This window comes from Erythrolamprus reginae, unplaced genomic scaffold, assembly GCF_031021105.1.
Source record: "Erythrolamprus reginae isolate rEryReg1 unplaced genomic scaffold, rEryReg1.hap1 H_6, whole genome shotgun sequence".
Lineage (NCBI taxonomy): Eukaryota > Metazoa > Chordata > Lepidosauria > Squamata > Dipsadidae > Erythrolamprus > Erythrolamprus reginae.
Window position 1 is genome coordinate 618,462 of NW_027248517.1, and position 18,874 is coordinate 637,335.

General features: G+C 44.1%; 1 protein-coding gene across 1 annotated transcript in view; it reads right to left on the bottom strand.

The window, feature by feature from the left end:
* LOC139155793 (dystrophin-like) overlaps positions 1-7,137 on the bottom strand; it is a 583,469-nt gene extending 576,332 nt beyond the window's left edge. The window contains exons 1-2 of the mRNA XM_070731073.1: positions 6,897-7,137; positions 2,581-2,637 (exon numbers count right to left, since the gene is read on the bottom strand). Coding sequence (XP_070587174.1) covers positions 2,581-2,637; positions 6,897-6,924 — 85 coding nt within the window. The 5' untranslated portion in view covers positions 6,925-7,137. The remainder of the gene's footprint in view (positions 1-2,580; positions 2,638-6,896) is intronic.
* Positions 7,138-18,874: the final 11,737 nt, after the last annotated feature.

Sequence of the window (18,874 nt, forward strand, 5' to 3'; positions counted from 1 at the left end):
GACTGGAGAGGTAGGAGGAGAACCACTGAAGAACGGTGCCTCCCACTCCCAACCTTTCCAGCCGATGCAGAAGGATACCATGGTCGATAGTATTGAAAGCCGCTGAGAGGTCAAGAAGCACCAGGACAGAGGATAAACCCCTGTCCCGGGCCCACCAGAGATCATCCATCAATGCGACCAAAGCAGTTTCCATGCTGTAGCCGGGCCTGAATCCTGATTGTTGAGGGCCTAGATAATCGGCTTCTTCCAAGGACTGCTGGAGCTGGAGTGCCACCACCTTCTCAACAACCTTCCACATAAAGGGAAGGTTGGAGACTGGACGATAGTTATTAAGTACGGCTGGGTCCAGGGAAGGCTTGTTGAGGAGAGGGCGCACAAGTGCCTCCTTGTAGGAATCCGGAAAGGACCCCCCTCCCCAAAGAAGCATTGACAATCTCCTGGACCCAGCTCCGTGTCACCTCCCTTCTGGCCTAAACCAGCCAGGAGGGACACGGATCCAGTAAACAGGTGGTGGAACTCACAGCTCCAATGGCCTTGTCCACTTCATCAGGTATCACCAGGTCAAACTCTTCCCAGACAGCTGGACAAGTACAGGCCCCAGTCACCTCAACTGACTCGTTGTCAGTTGACTCTGTTTTACAATTGGAGTTGGGGTCCGCTTGGATCCGAGTGATTTTATCAGCGAAAAATGTGTTAAAATCCTCAGCACTACTCTGCAAGGGCTCCCCAACTCCCCCCTGGTTAAGAAGGGAGCGGCTCACCCTAAACAGCGGTTGGGCAAGATTCCGCAGATGCAATCAAGGCGGCATTATACGTGCATCTTGCCACCTTGAGCGCCACTTTGTAAGTCTTAATATGAGCTCTTACTAGTGTTCGATCAGATTCGGACTTACTCTTCCTCCATCGCCTCTCTAAACGTCTCTTCTGGTGTTTCAACTCCTGGAGCTCCTCGTTGAACCATGGAGCTCTACGGGGTCTAGAGCCGCGGAGAGGTCGCAATGGCGCAATCCGGTCAAGAGCCTCCGCCGCAGCCTTCTTCCAGGCTTCAGCAAGAGACTCTAATGAACTGTGGACAAGTGCATCTGGAATAACCCCAAGCGCCCTCTGAAAGCCCTCTGGGTCCATCAGGCATCTGGGGTGGAACCACCTAGTCGGTTCTGCCTCCCTGCGGGGAAGGATTGGAGCCAGGAAATCAAGCAGCTGTAGAAAATGATCTGACCATGACAAAGGCAACACTTAAGTCCCTTAGTCTCAGACCATTACTCAATTGCTCAGAGAGGAATACCATGTCGGATGCGTGCCCCCACTCCTGAGTCGGACCCTGTACTACTTGAGTCAGGTCCATTACAGTCATGGTGGCCATGAACTCCTGCGCTAGCCCAGAGGTTTGCCGAGCGACGGTAGGTTAAAGTCCCCCAAGACAATAACTCTGGGGAACCCCACCGCCAGTCCGGCTACCTCCTCGAGTAGCACAGGCAGGGCTGTTGACACGTAACTGGGAGGCAGGTACGTGAGTAACAAGCCCACCTGAACCCTTAAGTCCAACTTCACCAGGAGGCACTCACAACCTGCAATCTCTGGAGCAATGTGTCTCCGCAGGCAAAGATTCTCCCTGGCTATAATAGCCACTCCTACCCCCCTTCCCTGGGGTCGAGCTTGGTGCCATACCTGAAACCCAGCTGGACAAATTTCAGAGAGAGGAATTCCCTTTGGGCCCAGCCAGGTTTCAGTCACACATGCCAGGTCGGCCTCCTCATCCAGGATCAAATCCCAGATTAGGAGAGCTTTATTTACCACCGACCTGGCATTGAGTAGCAACAGCTTGAGCCCAGGGCCAGTTACACTTGTCACCAGCACCCTGGGTTGAGCTCATGGAGCCAGAAGAAGGGATTGTTATTAAGCAACGATCCCTCCTTCCCCTGGAATGGCTAGTTCCATGGCTCCCACCATATCTGCTTCTTCCCAGCAGGATCGGAATGTTCCGACTCTCTGTCACCCCCGAGATAGTTGACCCCTCCCCTCCTGCCTCTCCAGCATCAGGTGTGCCAAATATTCCATTCATACCATATGCATTCACCCCATCCACAGCATAATCCCACCCACCCCACTCACCCCAGCCTTCCCATCCACTCCCATTCAATTCACTCCATTCATTCCAATAGTCATAAACATCTATCACTAAACCCCCCCAGTAGTTAATTAAAACTATAATTAATTAAAACACGAATAAAATAATCCCCTTAATTAACCCCCCTAAAATTAGCTAAAAACAGTAAACATAAAACATAAAAACATAAACAAATATAGTATAGGAAATCATTAAATTGGCTGATAGTTTTTGGTTAGTTCTAACAAGGTCCAATGCCAATGTACAATTAATCAGCACTTCTTAAAAACAATCAACAGCAAGATGATGCCAAGCTCCAGGCCAGCTGAGTTCTAAAAGTTCTAGCAGGGTCCGGCATAGGAGTCCAAGTAACTAAATGTCTGAATCTCTGGGCAAGAATAACCACTGTAATACTGGCCGCTGCCACTGGCCAGCACCCCCAGTCTATGTCCATAGGGTTTGGCTATTTTTACCTCGGACTTCTCTATCTTCGTGTCCCTCCTGGCTCCTATCAGTCGCTCTGGTCACCCCTAGGCAAGTAAAACCAAAGATATACATATAAATTGGGTGAAACCACACTTAATAGCGATTTTGGGAGGGATCTTAGAGTCTTGGTAGACAACCAACTACTGTATTTTTCGGTGTATAAGACACACCGGTGTATAAGACACATTTAGATTTTAGAGGAGGAAAACAAGGTAAAAGGTATTCAGAACCAAATGGTATACTATTAAATAGTAATAGTAACCTCTCCAGCCACGAGTGTATGGGTTTGTAGCTCCCGGTGTTTTCTGTGAGAAATAACTTCCTTCTTTCTTTCTTTCCTTCCTTCCCTCCCTCTCTCCTTCCTTCCTTCCTCTCCATTTCTCTTTCCCTTTTTTCTTTTTTTAAAGAAAATATAATCTTTATTGAAGATAAATAGGGGAGGGGATGCATAAAGCAAAGGGACTATGTGAATATTGGTACAAAAGTACGATATTTTTCAGTATATAAGATGCCAATGTATAAGACACACCTAGATTTTAGAGGAGGAAAACAAGGAAAAAAGCATTCTGAACCAAATGGTGTAGTATTATATTGTTTAATAAAATGCCAGTGTAGCAGAATACTTTTTAAAACCATGTATACTTTTTAAAACCATATACACTTTTTACAAACTTCAAACTTGACAGCTTCAAGACTTGTGGACTTCAATTCCCAGAATTCCTGCACCAGTCATGCTAGCTCAGAAATGGGAGTTGAAATCCACAAGCCTTAAACCTGGCAGGTTTGAAGACCCTTGCACTCCTAACCTCTAACGTGGGGGTCTTCCAACTTGCAGCTTTGAGACTTGTGGACTTCAACTCCCAGAATTCCTCCATCAGTCATGCCAGACTCTGCTCTCCTGGTTCTCTCCCCCCCTACCCACCCACTCCACGGTTCAGATTCACACTCCCTTCTGCTCTAGCTGGACTTAGAGCTGGCATCGCTCTGCAACTGCATGACAGCTCCAGGCTCTGAAGATATAACAGCCGCGAGTGGGAAGCCAAGCCCAGCTGAGGAAAATCTAATGAAGATTATGCACCTGGGATTGGCTGTATTAATGAAGATTATGCACCTGGGATTGGCTGGGGACAGGCAGCTTTCTACCAGGTTCTTTTCTTTTAAAGAGAGAGAGAGAAAGGGGGCGGGCAAATAACCAGCTTCTCTAGAGAAAGAAATGTTTATCTCCCATCAATTGCAGTGTAATTCTGTCTTTCTTTCTGTCTTTCCATTGCAATTGATGGGAGATACACATTTCTTTCTCTAGGGAAGCTTGTTATTTGCCCACCCCCTTTTCTCTCTATCTCTTTAAAAGAAAAGAATCAAGTGGAAAGCTAGCCATTCCCATCTGAACTCACACCTCAGCCGATATTGTCCTCAGAGCTTCCTTACATTGCAAGTAGAGCAATGGAAAAAATCCTGCAAAGATTTAGAGCTTGGAAAACATTCTTCTTTGCAGAGAGTAACAGTGAAACAGCTGAAAGAAACCTACTCAGAGCAAGTTAGAGTAATGAAACAAACCCTGCAAAGACTTAGGGCTTGAAAACATTCTTCACAGAGAGTAACAATGAAAGAGCTTGGGTACATTAATAGCACCTGGTTAGGGTTGGAAAGAAATACTGTATCTGGAGTAAGTAAATGAAAAAAACCCTACAAAGACAGGTTTTGGGATACATTCTTGGCAGAAATTAACAATGAAAGAGCTTGCAAGTGGTAAGAGCTGGAAACATCATTAGCACCTGGTTAGGGCTAGAAAGAAACTTACTCAGAGTAAGTTAGAGTAATGAAACAAACCCTGCAAAGACATTCTTCACAGAGAGAAACAATGAAAGATGCTGCAAGGTAAGAACTGGGAAGATCGTTAGCAGCTAGTTAGGGCTGCTGGGGAGGGGGGGGGAACTATATTCAGTGTATAAAACCCACCCTAATTATCAGCCTATTGGGGGGAGGAAAAAGATGTGTCTAATACACCAAAAATATGGTATATGAATTTAGAGTATACAGTTATAAATCAAAATACATGCTTTCATATATAGAAGAAAATAAGGCGAGAGAGAGAAAGAAAAAAGAAAAGGGAAAAGGAAAGAGAAGAGGAAAAATAAAAAAGAAGAAAGAAGAGATAAATTCATACCTATAAATTTATCAGATGTCATAAATAATGTCAACTTATCTGTTGACCCAATTACTCTACAGCTTTTAAAATTTTTACTATCATTATAGATGAAAGTTTTAGGTTTCTAAACTTGCGTTAGAGTTTAAGTTTTGTCATTTTGAATTTGTTCATCCTTTTATCAATGATTCATAATGTTATTTTATAAGTTTGTGGGATATTTGTTTGGGTGAAGGGTAAAAGAATCTTGGTGGAGTTGTATGTTGTCTTTTAACCAGCCAGATGTACCATTTATTCCACGCTTTGTAGAACTTTAATTCCTCTTTCTCCTGTAGTTCAAGGGGCATTTTAATCAGCTCAGCACATTCATGAGTTTTGTTAATGAAATTTAGGATAGATGGGGTGTGATCCAATTTCCAAGATTGGGCAAATGTTATTCTTGCAGTAGTTAAAATGTTTATCAATAGGTATCTACCATCTTTGTTTAATGGTTGTCTAATTATTCCTAGGAGGAATAATTCCGGTTTTAAGGGAATTGGTTTTTGTATAATTTGATCAAGGTATTTTTTCATCTTTAGACAAAAGGTTCTAGCTTTCTCTTTACTTTCTTTCTCTCTGCTTCTCTTTCTCTTTTCCCTCTCTCTCATTCTCTCATTTCTGTGTACATCTTCCTCTCTCCCCCAATTTTCTCTCATGTTTCTCTCTCACCCATTTGCTCTAATTTCTCTCACTTTCATTTCTGTTTTTCTCCCTCTTTCCTCTCCCTCTCCATTTTTCTTTCTTTCCCCTTCTCTCTCATTTGTTTCCCTCTTCCCCCTCTCTCATTCTCTCTCTCAATCTCTCATTTCTCGCTTCCATATCTCTCATTTGCCTCTATTTCCTGTACCTCATTCTTTCCCTCCATCATTTTCCCATTTCTCTCTCTTTCTCCCTTATTCTCTCTCATTCCTTCCCCCTCTCATTTCCCCCTCTCTTTTTCCATCCCTGTCTCCACCCCCCTTGTGTGTGTGTGTGTGTGTGTGTGTGTATGTGTGTGTATACACTCTTGAACCATTTCCAAAAACAGGTGAGGGCTGGGGGGTTTTCTCTCTTCTTCTTTGGGTGCTTTTTACCATATACAGTAATTTAAATCAAGAGTCACTTCTCTCTCTCTCTTTTGTTTCTCTCACTTTCCTCTCATTCTCTGCCTCCATCATTTTCTCATTTCTCTTTTTCTCCCCCTTTTTCTCTCATTTCTCTCTCACTTTTGCACTTTCATTTCTGTTTTTCTCTTCCCTCCCCCTCTCTTTTTTCTTCTCTCCCCTTCTCTCTCTCATTCCTCTCCCTCGTTCTTTCCCTCCATCATTTTCTCATTTTTCTCTTTCTCCTTTTCTTTTTCACATTCCCTCCCCATCTCATTTACCTCCTCTCTCTTTACCTCTCGCCTCTCTGCCTCCATCTCTGGGGAACAGACAGCAGTCTGCCCCACTTCTGAGCTTATCCTCATACAGAACTGCACAGCTTCCTGGTTTTACAGCCAGCTCTGATTCTCTCTGGCCTTTTCCTGCCTCTACCAGTAAATATAAATTACATTCATACATTGTATGAAATCAAACCTATTTTTCTAAAAATTATTAACCCTATTTTTACTTGTAGCATTATTTTTTAAGCCAGGTGACAAAGTTATAAGCACAGAAAAGAACATAATATGCAGGCAATGATAGATTTCAGCTATGGGAAAGGTGAGAAAAAATGTGTGGCAACTAATTAACTATTTTGATACAAATTATGAGCAAACCCCCATCAATCAAAGTAGTGAAGCAGCATATACTATTATGCTTCAAAGTATCTGATTAGTTCTTTGAATTCTGAATAGAATATTAAAATAATAATGAAAAATCAATTTTATACACATTATTTTCTTTGCCTAAGAATCTTTTGTATTTGTGATCAGAGACAACAGCAATCTATTTCTATTGCTCTCTGTATGTCAACATGATGGATTTGATCACAAATAAGATCTAGGTACTACTTCTTGCTTTCCAGACACTTTTTTTTACTTATTTAAAATAAAATATTCAAGAATGCATGGTTTTTAAAAACTTTTCTGGTCATCTCCAACAAAATATGGGTAATTAGAACTCAGTTCCATAATAATGTATTTCAAATTGTACTTACATTCTTTGTCTTCCTCATACCACAGCATGTAAGCATCAGAAGTCCAAAGCAGATGCTCAATGAAGACTTTCTTAGAATGTTATATCCAATGAATCAGTGCCATTTAAAACAACAAAACAGTGCTGGTTGTTGTAGAATGAAACCAGTCTCAGAATTATAAACAAAAATCTACTCATCTCCTTAGAATTCATTTATTGAATTCGACACGGAGGCAGCTTCCTCTCAGATCCAGCATAAGGAAAAATATGATTCTAACTTTGGCTAAGCTGACACTGTAATAGATGCCAGAGCTCTGTTGAGGCCCCAACATATTTCAAATTCCAGGATCTGTGCGGAATCACTGACACATGTTTCCTCCAAACAAGTGGGATTCCCATAATAGGGTAGTTGATATGTTCTACATATAAGGATCTATTTTCAGAATGCCTTGCTTAATGGATTTAAGTGATGCATAGCAGCTCTCTAGATAGTATTCAAAGCAACTCTGAAGTATATTCAGCAATCCTGTTCATGTTCTGCAGGACAGATTGTATTTGACCGGAAGATGAGAAGTTTATTGACTGAGAGAGAAAAAACTCTGCTAATAATTGTAGGTTTCAAATTATCAGTGCCTTCTTTGCATTCATTTCAAATTTCATAGATGTGGCCATATATTTTACTGTTTCCTTTGTATATTCATAGTTAGCATTCATACTTAGCAAACATAAGTGTCAGAGCTGGAAGAAATTTCAGATCTTACATTATAATTTATAAATTATTTCTTGTACAAAAAGATCCTCTGAAAAATGAGAAGCAACTTGAAGAAGAAAATAAAAATGCAAACTAACTAAAATGTGCATAATTACAAATACCCATATACACAGGTTGAATTCATGCATGTTGAACATTTAGTAAGTGCCTCATATTGCTACTTATATTTCTGTATATACTTTCTCTTTAGAAAGTAGTTGGCACTTGTGACATGCACTAGAACAGAGGTGTCAAACTCATGTCATCATGACAGCATCATGAGACATATCAGGACTCCCCCCCTTTTGCTAAAGCAGCTGTGGGAGTGGCCAGCACATGATGCATCTGACCTGCGGATCAGGAATTTGACAGACCTGCACTAGAATATTAAATTGCCACGCCAAAACAACTCAAAATATTTAACAGTATTATAAGCAGAATTTGTGTTGAATAAATTTCAGACTTAGGAAATTCCTTTCTTTAACATTGTATCACATAAAAATAGGTATTGTTTTTATAAAACTAAAAGAAATATAGTTTGGAAAATAATATCCTTATTTGCACAAGAATAGAGAAAGTCCACTTTACTGGTAAACCTCGGAGCTCTACTATCTCTGCAGTTCAGTTCAATATCAATATTCAATATAAACTACTTAGGCAATTCATTTCTCAGAATTAGAAAAAGTATAAGGTAAAGAATACTCATAATAATCATAGCTACATCTCTGACCAAATGTTGCTGTCAACATGCAGTTCCAATCTCTGGAGGGTCTGTGAGTCTTGGTAGGGAAGAATACAATCTGCAAGACTGAATGATTGTGACTTCAGAACCACTGTGATCCTGGAGCTGGAGATCTTGCATCACTAGTTGCAGGATGGGTTGCAATTCCTTCCTGAAAGCTAATGTGTAACTATGGGATCCATGTGGCCTCAGAATTCCTTCTCAACAAGCAAATAGTAACTTTAGATAGCACAAAACTACCCATTTTTGGATCAGGAGATTCTATTTGTAATCATATACAGTATATCCAATGAAGGGCTACCAAATTTTTACTATCACACTGTGGGCGTGGCTTACGCAGGATGCTCTGCATTTTCTTTCAACATCTTTCAGGGCAAATTGGGTTCTCTGGGGTGGAGCTCCATTTTCACTACCCCACTGTGTTCCCCACCATCTGCGCAGTAGCCCACCCCTGTATATATCTAGTCAACTACTGTTATATTACTGTAATATGTTGCATGTTGCATTGCCCTTAAAGAGTTTTCATAAGATGCAGTTGGTTCAGAATGCAGCACTGTGATGCTGTCCATAAAACTGACAGTTGATGTCAACACAATGGATAACTTTCAGCTTAGGAAAGGTCAGTGTATCATAAGAAATAAGACTAGTTCTAAGAATAGTTATTTCAAATAGTTTAATATATTACATTATATAACTCAGTTTGTGGGATTACCAATTTGTTTTGCAAGGGTTTTCATAAGGATTAGGAAGATATTTTCTCAATAAACGTGAGTTATTTGTTGACAGATTGAACTGCCGTTCTGGAGCACTTACCTCTTTTAAACATCTTATACAGTTGATGAAAAACTAAGAGGATAAATAAGATTTTAAGTAATCTCACAGAGGTACATAGTTCATTGAATAAAATCCTGAAGTGAGTAAAAAAAAATAGACAGGAGATAAGAAAAGGAAATATAACTAAATTTAGTTTATATCAACACTGTTCACATACCTGTCCATAATATTTTGTAAACAGTTCTTGCTTTCATCAAGTCGATATTGATTCATGTCAAGGTGTGTGCAGAGCAACCCTTGAATTATCAAGAACACGCACATAGAAATGGGATATTGAAATAGATATGAGTAATTATCCAGTCACTCACAGAGATACTTTAAAGTGCATATAATGTTTACTTTAATAGCACAGTCCAGGTCATGCACATTCAAATCAGTCAATCTCTAGAAGTACAATAATCTTCTTACCGGGTTTGTCTTTGTTATACATTCAACAAAGACATTACAGCTTACAAACACATCAGAATATCAGAGAGAATAACAGATTGGCTATAATGATGCAAGTGGCCATAAGAGGGAGCTAGAGATCATGGGTTATTCTGTTGTTTCATTCGGATTGACTCTAATTTGATAGTGATCTCTGTGAAACAGAGATAATAAGCCATGATCTCTATCTCCCTCTTATAGCCAATTGCATCATTGCAGCCAATCAGAACATAGCATTCATTTTTAAAGCTATATTACATCAATCCATACAACCATACATTGTTGGTTTGTTTATATATTATGAACCCAACTGTTTGGACAGAGTACTAACAATTCATACTATGCATTTTATTTTTTTAAACATCTCACATCTCCTGTTTCTGAAGATTTCATCCACTTCATCAACTTTCACGGGCTGCTTCTTCCTTCTTCCTTTATTTAATTGTTGTAATTCAATGCTCCTTCATTCCATTATTGTGACCATTTCAACCTATTCCTCTTGTATTGTTAAATTTCTAATCCAGTTCCTCTTGGTATGTCTCGGTGTAGCTAGACTACGAGACCTTCGACATACGCTGAGCAGAGATTAAAGAAGAGTGTGGATGTGTGATACAGCCAGTAACGACACAGACTTAGTTTGCTGAATAAGTATTATTTACATATATACATAAAGCAGAAATAATCAACAAACCGCACATAGCAAGCACGAAGCAAAATACATTCCCCCCTCAAGGTAAAGGCAAAAGGTGAATGAGCAATCCAGGATCATCGTCAGGAGAGAGTACTGGCGCCCTCTTATGGCTAACCAGCCAAAGTCCTTAAAGTGATATTACAACTGCACTATCTTAACTACAAATATCTTAACTACAATAGCTAGTTTAACAGACATGGCAATCCCAAATCCCTCTCCGTAGACTCGGGGCGGCTCACGGCAATATTAAAAACAATGTACAACAACAAATCTAATATTTAAAAATATCTAAAAACCCATAATTTAAAAAGACATACACACAACATACCATACATAAACTATATAGGCCTGGGGGAAATGTCTCAGTTCCCCCATGCCTGAGAGCAGAGGTGGGTTTTAAGGAGTTTACGAAAGGCAAGGAGGGTGGGGGCGATCCTAATCTCTGGGGGGAGCTGGTTCCAGAGGGTCGGGGCCACCACAGAGAAGGCTCTTCCGCTGGGTCCCGGCAGATGACATTATTTAGTCGACGGGACCCAGAGAAGGCGAACTCTGTGGGACCAAACTGGTCGCTGGGATTCGTGCGGCAGAAGGTGGTCCTGGAGATATTCTGGTCCGATGCCATGAAGGGCTTTATAGGTCATGACCAACACTTTGAATTGTGACCGGAAACTGATCGGCAACCAATGCAGACTGCGGAGTGTTGGTGAAACATGGTCATATCTAGGGAAGCCCATGATTGCTCTGGCAGGTGCATTCTGCACGATCTGAAGTTTCCGAACACTCTTCAAGGGTAGCCCCATGTGGAGAGCGTTACAGTAGTCGAACTTCAAGGTGATGAGGGCATGAGTGACTGTGCGCAGTGACTCCCGGTCCAGATAGGGCCACAACTGGTGCACCAGGTGAACTGGGCAAACGCCCCACTCGCTACAGCTGAAAGATGGTTCTCTAATGTGAGCTGTGAATCGATGAGGACGCCCAAGTTGTGGACCCTCTCTGAGGGGATCAGTAATTTCCCCCCCTCAGAGTAATGGACGGACAGATAGAATTGTCTTTGGGAGGCAAAACCCACAGCCACTCCATCTAATCAGGGTTGAGTTTGAGTCTATTGACACCCATCCAGACCCTAACAGCCTCCAGGCACAGACACATCACTTCCACTGCTTCGTTGACTGGACATGGGCTGGAGATGTACAACTGGGTATCATCAGCGTACTGATGATACCTCACCCCATGCCCCTGGATGATCTCACCCAGCGGTTTCATGTAGATATTAAATAGCAGGAGGGAGAGGACCTGCCCCTGAGGCACCCAACAAGGGAGAAGCCTAGATGTCAACCTCTGACCCCCCACTAACACAGACTGCGACTGACCAGAGGTAGAAGAACCATTGAAGAACAGTGCCTCCCACTCCCAACCCCTCCAGCCGGCACAGAAGGATACCATGGTCGATGGTATCGAAAGCCGCTGAGAGGTCGCCAGAGATCATCCATCAGTGCGACCAAAGCAGTTTCCATGCTGTAGCTGGGCCTGAATCCTGACCATCACATTACGTTTTTCCATTCACAGAACTGGGTGGGGGATGGCCTGCATCTGAGCCATTAGTTTGATATCCCTGTGTTAGACACTTTGACAACTTTTAAAACCCAAATGATGATTTTCCAAGCAGTTGTTATAGAGTTCTATTAAGCAAGATTTATTCAGAAATGGCATGTTTTGTTTGTTTGTTTGTTTTTTTGTTTGTTCATTCATTCATTCATTCCAATGCACAATAATACCCAGTGAAGGTTATAGAGGTTATACTTGAGTAAAATATATTAGAGAAATAATAGAAGTGAAAATTTAAGAATAGAATATATCAATTAGAGAATAGAAGGATATTATGAGGGTAGTATAAGAAGAATAGGATTGAAGAATAATAGATAGGATATAGGAGATATAGGAGAGATAATAGGATAGGGGATGGGAGGCACTCTAGCGCACTTATGCACACCCCTTACTGACCTCTTAGGAATCTGGAGAGGTCAACTGTGCATAGTCTATGGGTAAAATGTTCGGGGTTAGGGGAAGATATATCTCCAGCTATTTTAAAATGGAGATTTTCTTATTCTCTAAAGCAGTGTTTCCCAACCGGTGTGCCACGGTGTGCCGTGAAGAAAAAGCTCAGCTTCTGGTCTCGCAACTTTTTGCAAAGATCAAAAAGTTGTGAGACCGGAACCTGAGCTTCATTATTTGTGCCTTCCAAGTTTTCCAGCAGCTGCAGCGCCCCGCCCGGCTGGAGCTTTCCTGGCGACGGCAGCAGGTGAGCTTTGGGGCCTGGTGGGAGGGCAGCGGCAGCGGGAGGGCGGCACGCATCAGGAGAGTGATGGCGGAAGCAGCGGGCAGTAGCCGTGTGGCGGTGCCAGGGTGATAATCTGTGAGGCGGAGCTCTGGAACAGAGGCTCCGACCGGTGGCGGCTGGACATGTTGCTGTAGCCGTGCAGCGGCAGCAGCAGCGGGCAGTAGCCGTGGGGAGGCGCCAGGGTGGTCAGCTGTGAGGCGGAGCTCTGGAACAGAGGCACCGATGGCGGCGGCTGGACATGCTGGAATTGCGTGGCTGGAACTTGCCTGCTGGCTGGACTGGGACGGAGGCTCCAGCCCCACGTCCATGCCCAGCGCAACGCCAGCCTGTATGGTGTCTAGCAACATGTCTAGCCGCCGCCGTCGGTGCCTTGGTTCCGGAACTCTGCCTCACAGCTGATCCCCTTGCTGCCGCTGCTGAGAGAAAAAGAGAGGGAGAGAGGGGGGAGAGAAAGAGATAGCAAGAGAGGGAGAGAGAGGGGGGGCTTAGCAAGAGAGGGAGAGAGAGAAAGAGAGAGGGGGGATAGCAACAGAGGGAGAGAGAGAAAGAGAGGGAGAGGGGGGAGAGAAAGAGAGAAAGAGATAGCAAGAGAGGGAGAGAGGGGGGAGAGATAGAGATAGCAAGAGAGGGAGAGAGAGAAAGAGAGAGGGAGAAGGGGGAGAGAAAGAGAGAGAAAGAGATAGCAAGAGAGGGAGAGAAAGAGAGAGGGAGAGAGGGGAGGCAGAAAGAGAGAGAAAGAGATAGTAAGAGAAGGAGAGAGAGAGGGGGGAGAGAAAGAGAGGAAGCAAAAAAGAGAGAGAAAGAGATAGCAAGAGAGAGAGAGAAAGCAAGAGAGAGAGAGAGAAAGAGGGGGAAGGAGGGTGAGGGAAAGACAATGAGGGAGGGAAGGAGGGCAAAAAAGAGAGGAAGGAAGGGAGAAACAAAGAGAGATGGAGAGAGAGGGGGAAAGAAAGAGGAAGGAAGGGAGAGAGAGAAAGAGGGAGAGAGAGAAATAGAGCGAAAGGGAGGAAGAGAGATATTTTTTTGTCCAAACTTCCTCCCCCCCCCCGCTCAATGTTCCCCAGGATTTTGTAAATGTGAATAATGTGCTGCGGCTCAAAAAAGGTTGGGAAACACTGCTCTAAAGCATGGCGATTAAATTCGCGGCATCACATGATGTTTTGTGACATTTTTTCCCTTCGCAGAACTGGGGTAAGCATGGCCTGCATGTGACACATACAGGCTGCAGGCTGCCAGTTTGATACCCCTGCTATAAAGAAACCAGTCTTTTTGCTGATAATGAAGAAGTTGCAGCTGGTTGTTGCTTGTATCTCCATTAGTCTGGGAACTAGATGTTATTTTATTCATCATAATAGACCAGTGTTTTTCAACCAGGGTTCCGCGGAACCCAAGGCTTCTGCAAGGGCCAGCCAGGGGTCCCGCAACTTAATAAGAAGGCAAAGCAAGACAGGTCCCCCCTTCAATCCCACCTGCTTCTGCCGCGGGGCAGCCTCTTCCTCCGTCTCCTGTCTGGCAGATCAATCATGCTCAGCAGCAGCAGTTGCCAAGTGGCAGGAAGAGTGGCAGTGGTGGCTGACAGCTGCAGCAGTGCCCCTCTAGCCCCTCGCTTCAGCAGCGGGGCCAAATCGCAGGCTGCAGCAGCAGGAGGAGGGAGGAGGGAGCGATTACCTCTCCAGCACCTCCGACGTGGAGCTTCCCAGTCCAAAGCCGAGGCGGCCAGGTGGCTCAAGGTTCTCTCCCACTCCTACTCATGCCTCCTTCCTGTGCCTGCATACACGCAGCTGCGCTCAGCCAATCAGACAACTCATTATCTTCCTTTTCCAGGCACTGAGAAGGCAAGAGGAGCGGAGCGGAAGGCATCTGCTCTGGCTTTGCCTTCACTCCAACCCTCCCACCGGCCCCACAGCCACCAAAAAAATGGGGAGGGAAAGCGGGTGGAATGGATCGAGCAGCCTCTGCTTATAGCCCCGCTCAGGCCCGGCACTCCCAGCAAGTGTACATGGTGCAGCCTCTCTCTCTCTCGCCCTCTCTCTGCTACTGCGCAGCCATGGACCCCCACACAGTAGCTGCACTTGCTGATTCTACCTCCATCCTCTAGGACTGCATTACTATTACTATTAGTCTTCTCATCATTCCTATCACCAATCTCCCACTTATGACTATGTCTGTGACTTGTTGCTTGTATCCTTATGATTTATATTGATTGTTTCTTGATTGCTTATTTGACCCCTATGACAATCATTAAGTGTTGTACCTCATGATTCTTGACAAATGTATCTTTTTTATGTACACTGAGAGCATATGCACCAAACACAAATTCCTTGTGTGTTCAATCACACTTGTCCAATAAAAGAATTCTATTTCAGTTTCAGGATGTACAGCTTAATGCAGTGTTTTTCAACCAGGGTTCTGCCAGAAATCTGATGATACCACAGGGTTTCCCTGAAGAAAAAAGGTTGAAAAACACTGCAATAGACCATACAGTATCTATTGCCTTTCTATTAAATATGAACAGCTTACATTTTTTTTGTTCTTTGAACATTCCAACGAAAGATACAAATTCATTTATTTTTTTTCTAATTTTTCACTATGTATGATAATTTGCAAAGATTTCCTTCACTTACCCATTCAAACACAACAATAGTGATCTTGGATACATAAACATTCAAATCTATGTTCTATCTAAATATTTGTCAATAAATATATTTGCACATTTAAACTCTTAACCAACACATTCCACTTAAGCAATCTTTATAAATATATCCATGAATATTTTCTCAATATTCACTAAGGATTTCATTTATTCTCATATGTGCTTACTCATACAGATCGACCAGAAGAATGTTGTGGATTGATCACAGACTACCCTGTTTAATTTGTGGGATTAGATTTATTGGATTTATATGCCGCCCCTCTCTGCAGACTTGGGGCGGTAGCCATGGAAGAGACCGTGTAGATTATCTAATCCAACCCCCCTTTACACCATTTTTGATGGACCTTACTCCAGTGTTTTTCAACCTTTTTTCTTCAGGGGAACCCTTTGCTGTCGTCAGGTTTCTGGGGGAACCTGTATCATGTACCGGTACTGTTTATGTCCCTTCAAGGTGAGCCTGAACATTAAGGAGGGAATTTAATTTAAAAAATGTATGTATGTATGTAACTGGATGACAAAATTAGAAAAAAAACTTTTGCAACATTTTTGATGTTTGATATTAGTTACTAACAAAACATTGCATTTTATTCATGGAAAATTAGATGGTACATCATTAGATGATGTTTGAATGTATGTTGAGAGAAAAATTTAAAAAAATTTACCCCCCCCAAAAAAGTCCTTCCTTCCTCCGTCCCTCCATTCATTTCATTCTTCCTCCTTCCTTCCTTCTTTCATTCTTCCTTCCTTCCTTCCTTGTTCCCTCCATTTCTCCTTCCTTCCTTCTTTCCTTTCTTCCTTCCTTGTTCCCTCCATTTCTCCTTCCTTCTTTCATTCTTCCTTGTTCCCTCCATTTCTCCTTCCTTCCTCTCCATTTCTCTCTTTTCCTCCCTCTCTTTCCCTTTTCTTTCTTTCTCTCCAATTCTCTCTCTCCCCTTTTTTCCCTCTCTCTCATTCTCACCCTCCAGGTCTCTCTCATTTCTGTGTACCTCTCCCTCTCCCCCTTCTCTCTCTCATTTGTTTCTCCCCCCTTTTTGCTCTCATTTCTCTGACTTTCATTTCTGTTTTTCTCCTCTTCCTCTCCCTTTTTCTTTCTCTCCCTTGTCTCTCTCATTTGTTTCCCTCTTCTCCCTCTCTCATTCTCTCTCGCCCCTGCCAAAAAGAAACAGCAAAGGGAGGATTGGCAGGGGCAGGCGTGGTCCAGAGAGCCGGAGCAGCCGGGCGGTCCGGGGCTTTGACCCATGGGGGTTTCTCCCCCCCCCCCGACAGCTTGGTTGCTGGTTGCAGCTGTTGGGCAGAGAGAAACGGTGTTCTGGGAGGAGGTGGAGGCCAAAGCGGAGGGGGCAACGAGGGCTGTCCTGCTCCTGGTCGTTTTTGGGATTTTTTTTCTCATTAAGTCATGGAACTGCTGGCCCTTGCGGAACCTTTGGGTTCCATGGAACCCTGGTTGAAAAACACTGCCTTACATAATTTTTGACAGATGGCAGTGCAGTAATGTGAGCCTCCGCTTTGCCACTTTGCTTTCTTGCCTCAGTTGGCATAGTAACCGGGGAGAGGAGGTTAGGTATTTGGGAGGGGTGAAACTTACTGGTGGTTGCCCTTTTTGTAATTAAATAGAATGCTAGGGAGGAATGTTCTCATCACTGTCTGTCCGGTACAGCCAGACATTATGGACATGTTTACAGACTGCTCAAGATCAACAGCTTCAATAGACCAGATGTGGAAGACCAAATGGTTGGCGCACCCACCTGATGTCTCAGAACATGGAGATTGGGTGAATTGCTCAGGGGGGTTATTTGGGAGGCTTTGGGGATTCTTTGTGTATGCATTTTAAGTGCCTTTTGCCTTAGAACCTGCTTTCCTTTTATTGCTATCACTTCTTGTCTAGTAAAAGTACTCATCTCTATCAAATGGAGTTACGGTCTTTCTTTTCTGGATTTTGAATGAAAGCACACCTGACAATAAGCAAATTCTGTTTTATTAGTCAACCCAGAGAAAACGTCTACTGAGGGGACTAAGCAAATAAGTCCAGCCAAGGCTGCAACCAAGAGGAACAGGCAGCAGGATTCACCCCTTCCCCCAAATCCAGACAGAGCTGGGAGAAGTTGGCATGAGGGTGTGAGCCTTTGGACGAAGCAAAGCCTGTGAGAGCTAAATGGTCACTAGGAGTGGGAAGGCTAGATGCCCTAGAGCAGTGTTTCCCAACCAGTGTGCCGTGGCACACGGTCAGGTGTGCCACGAGCCCAGCCTGGCTGGAGCTTCCTTGGCGGTGATGGCAAGTGAGCTTTTGGGGCTCAGTGGGAGGGCGCCAGCCACTGTTGCTTCTAAGCTGCGTGGTCGTGCGCCCGCACAGCTATTAGGAAACACACACACCCCGCAGCAATGTTTGAAGTGGTGCAAAGCCATGCAGTCCTGAATCACTCCCTTCTCCAGCCAGCAAAGTCGGCTGCCCAGGAAAGCGCCGTGTTTGAAAAGCGTGTGTTTAAAAAGCACGCCGGTTTCCCAGGCAGCCAGCTTGCTGGCCGGAGAAGTGAGCGATCCAGGACTGCGAGGCTTTGCGCCATGATGACAACAGTGGCGCCATATTGGCTTTGAAGCGCCGCCCTTCATTGTGCCCCACCACCCGTTCCTGTAGGTAGAAGTCGGGCGGGGTACCGGGAGATGAAGGCGGCGCATGGCCGGGCGCTGAGCGCCATGGACACCTGGGAGGGCGAAGGGGTGACTGTGGCCACTGCCTCTTAGGCAGAGGCAAAGGCGACAGCGGAGTCTGTGCTGGGGCCATGCGAGGCCGCTGATCCAGGGGGCCGTGGACCGGCAAGCCACCCTCCACTCTCTCTCCGCTCTCGCTCTCTCTCTTTCTCTCTCTGTTGCCAGTGTGGTGCATGAGAGAGAAAGAGAGAGAGAAAAAGGAGCAGAGAGAGAAAACAAGAGAGAAATCAAGAGAGAGAGAGAGCAAGGGAGAGAGAGAAAGAGTATGTGTGAGAGAGAGAGAAAGAAAGAGAAAGAAAGCAAGAGAGAGAGAGAAAGAAAGCAAGAGAGAAAGAGAAAGACAGAAGGAAAGCAAGAGAGAGAGAGAAAGCAAGGGAGAGAGAAAGAGAGAGAAAGAGCGTGTATGAGAGAGAAAGCAAGAGAGAGAAAGAAAGCAAGAAATAGAGTAAGAGAGAGAGGAAGAGAGGAAGAAAGAGAAAGAAAGCAAGAGAGAGAGAGAGAATAAAATAGAGATAGCAAGAGAGAGAGAGAAAGAGAAAGCAAGAAAGAGAAAGAGGAAGGGAAGGAGGGAGAGAGAAAGAGCAAAAAAGAGAGGAAGGAAGGAAGAAAGAAAGAGGGATGGAGAGAGAGAGGGAAAGAAAGAGGGAGGGAGGGACAAATAGGGCAAAAAGGAGAAAGAGAGGGGTTTTTTGTCCAAACTTTTTAGCCCCCTGCCCCCCTACCCTGCCCCCGCTCAATGATCCCCAGGATTTTGTAAATGTGAATAATGTGCCGCGGCTCAAAAAAGGTTGGGAAACACTGCCCTAGAGCAGCGTTTCCCAACCGGTGTGCCGCGGCACACTAGTGTGCCGCGAGACAC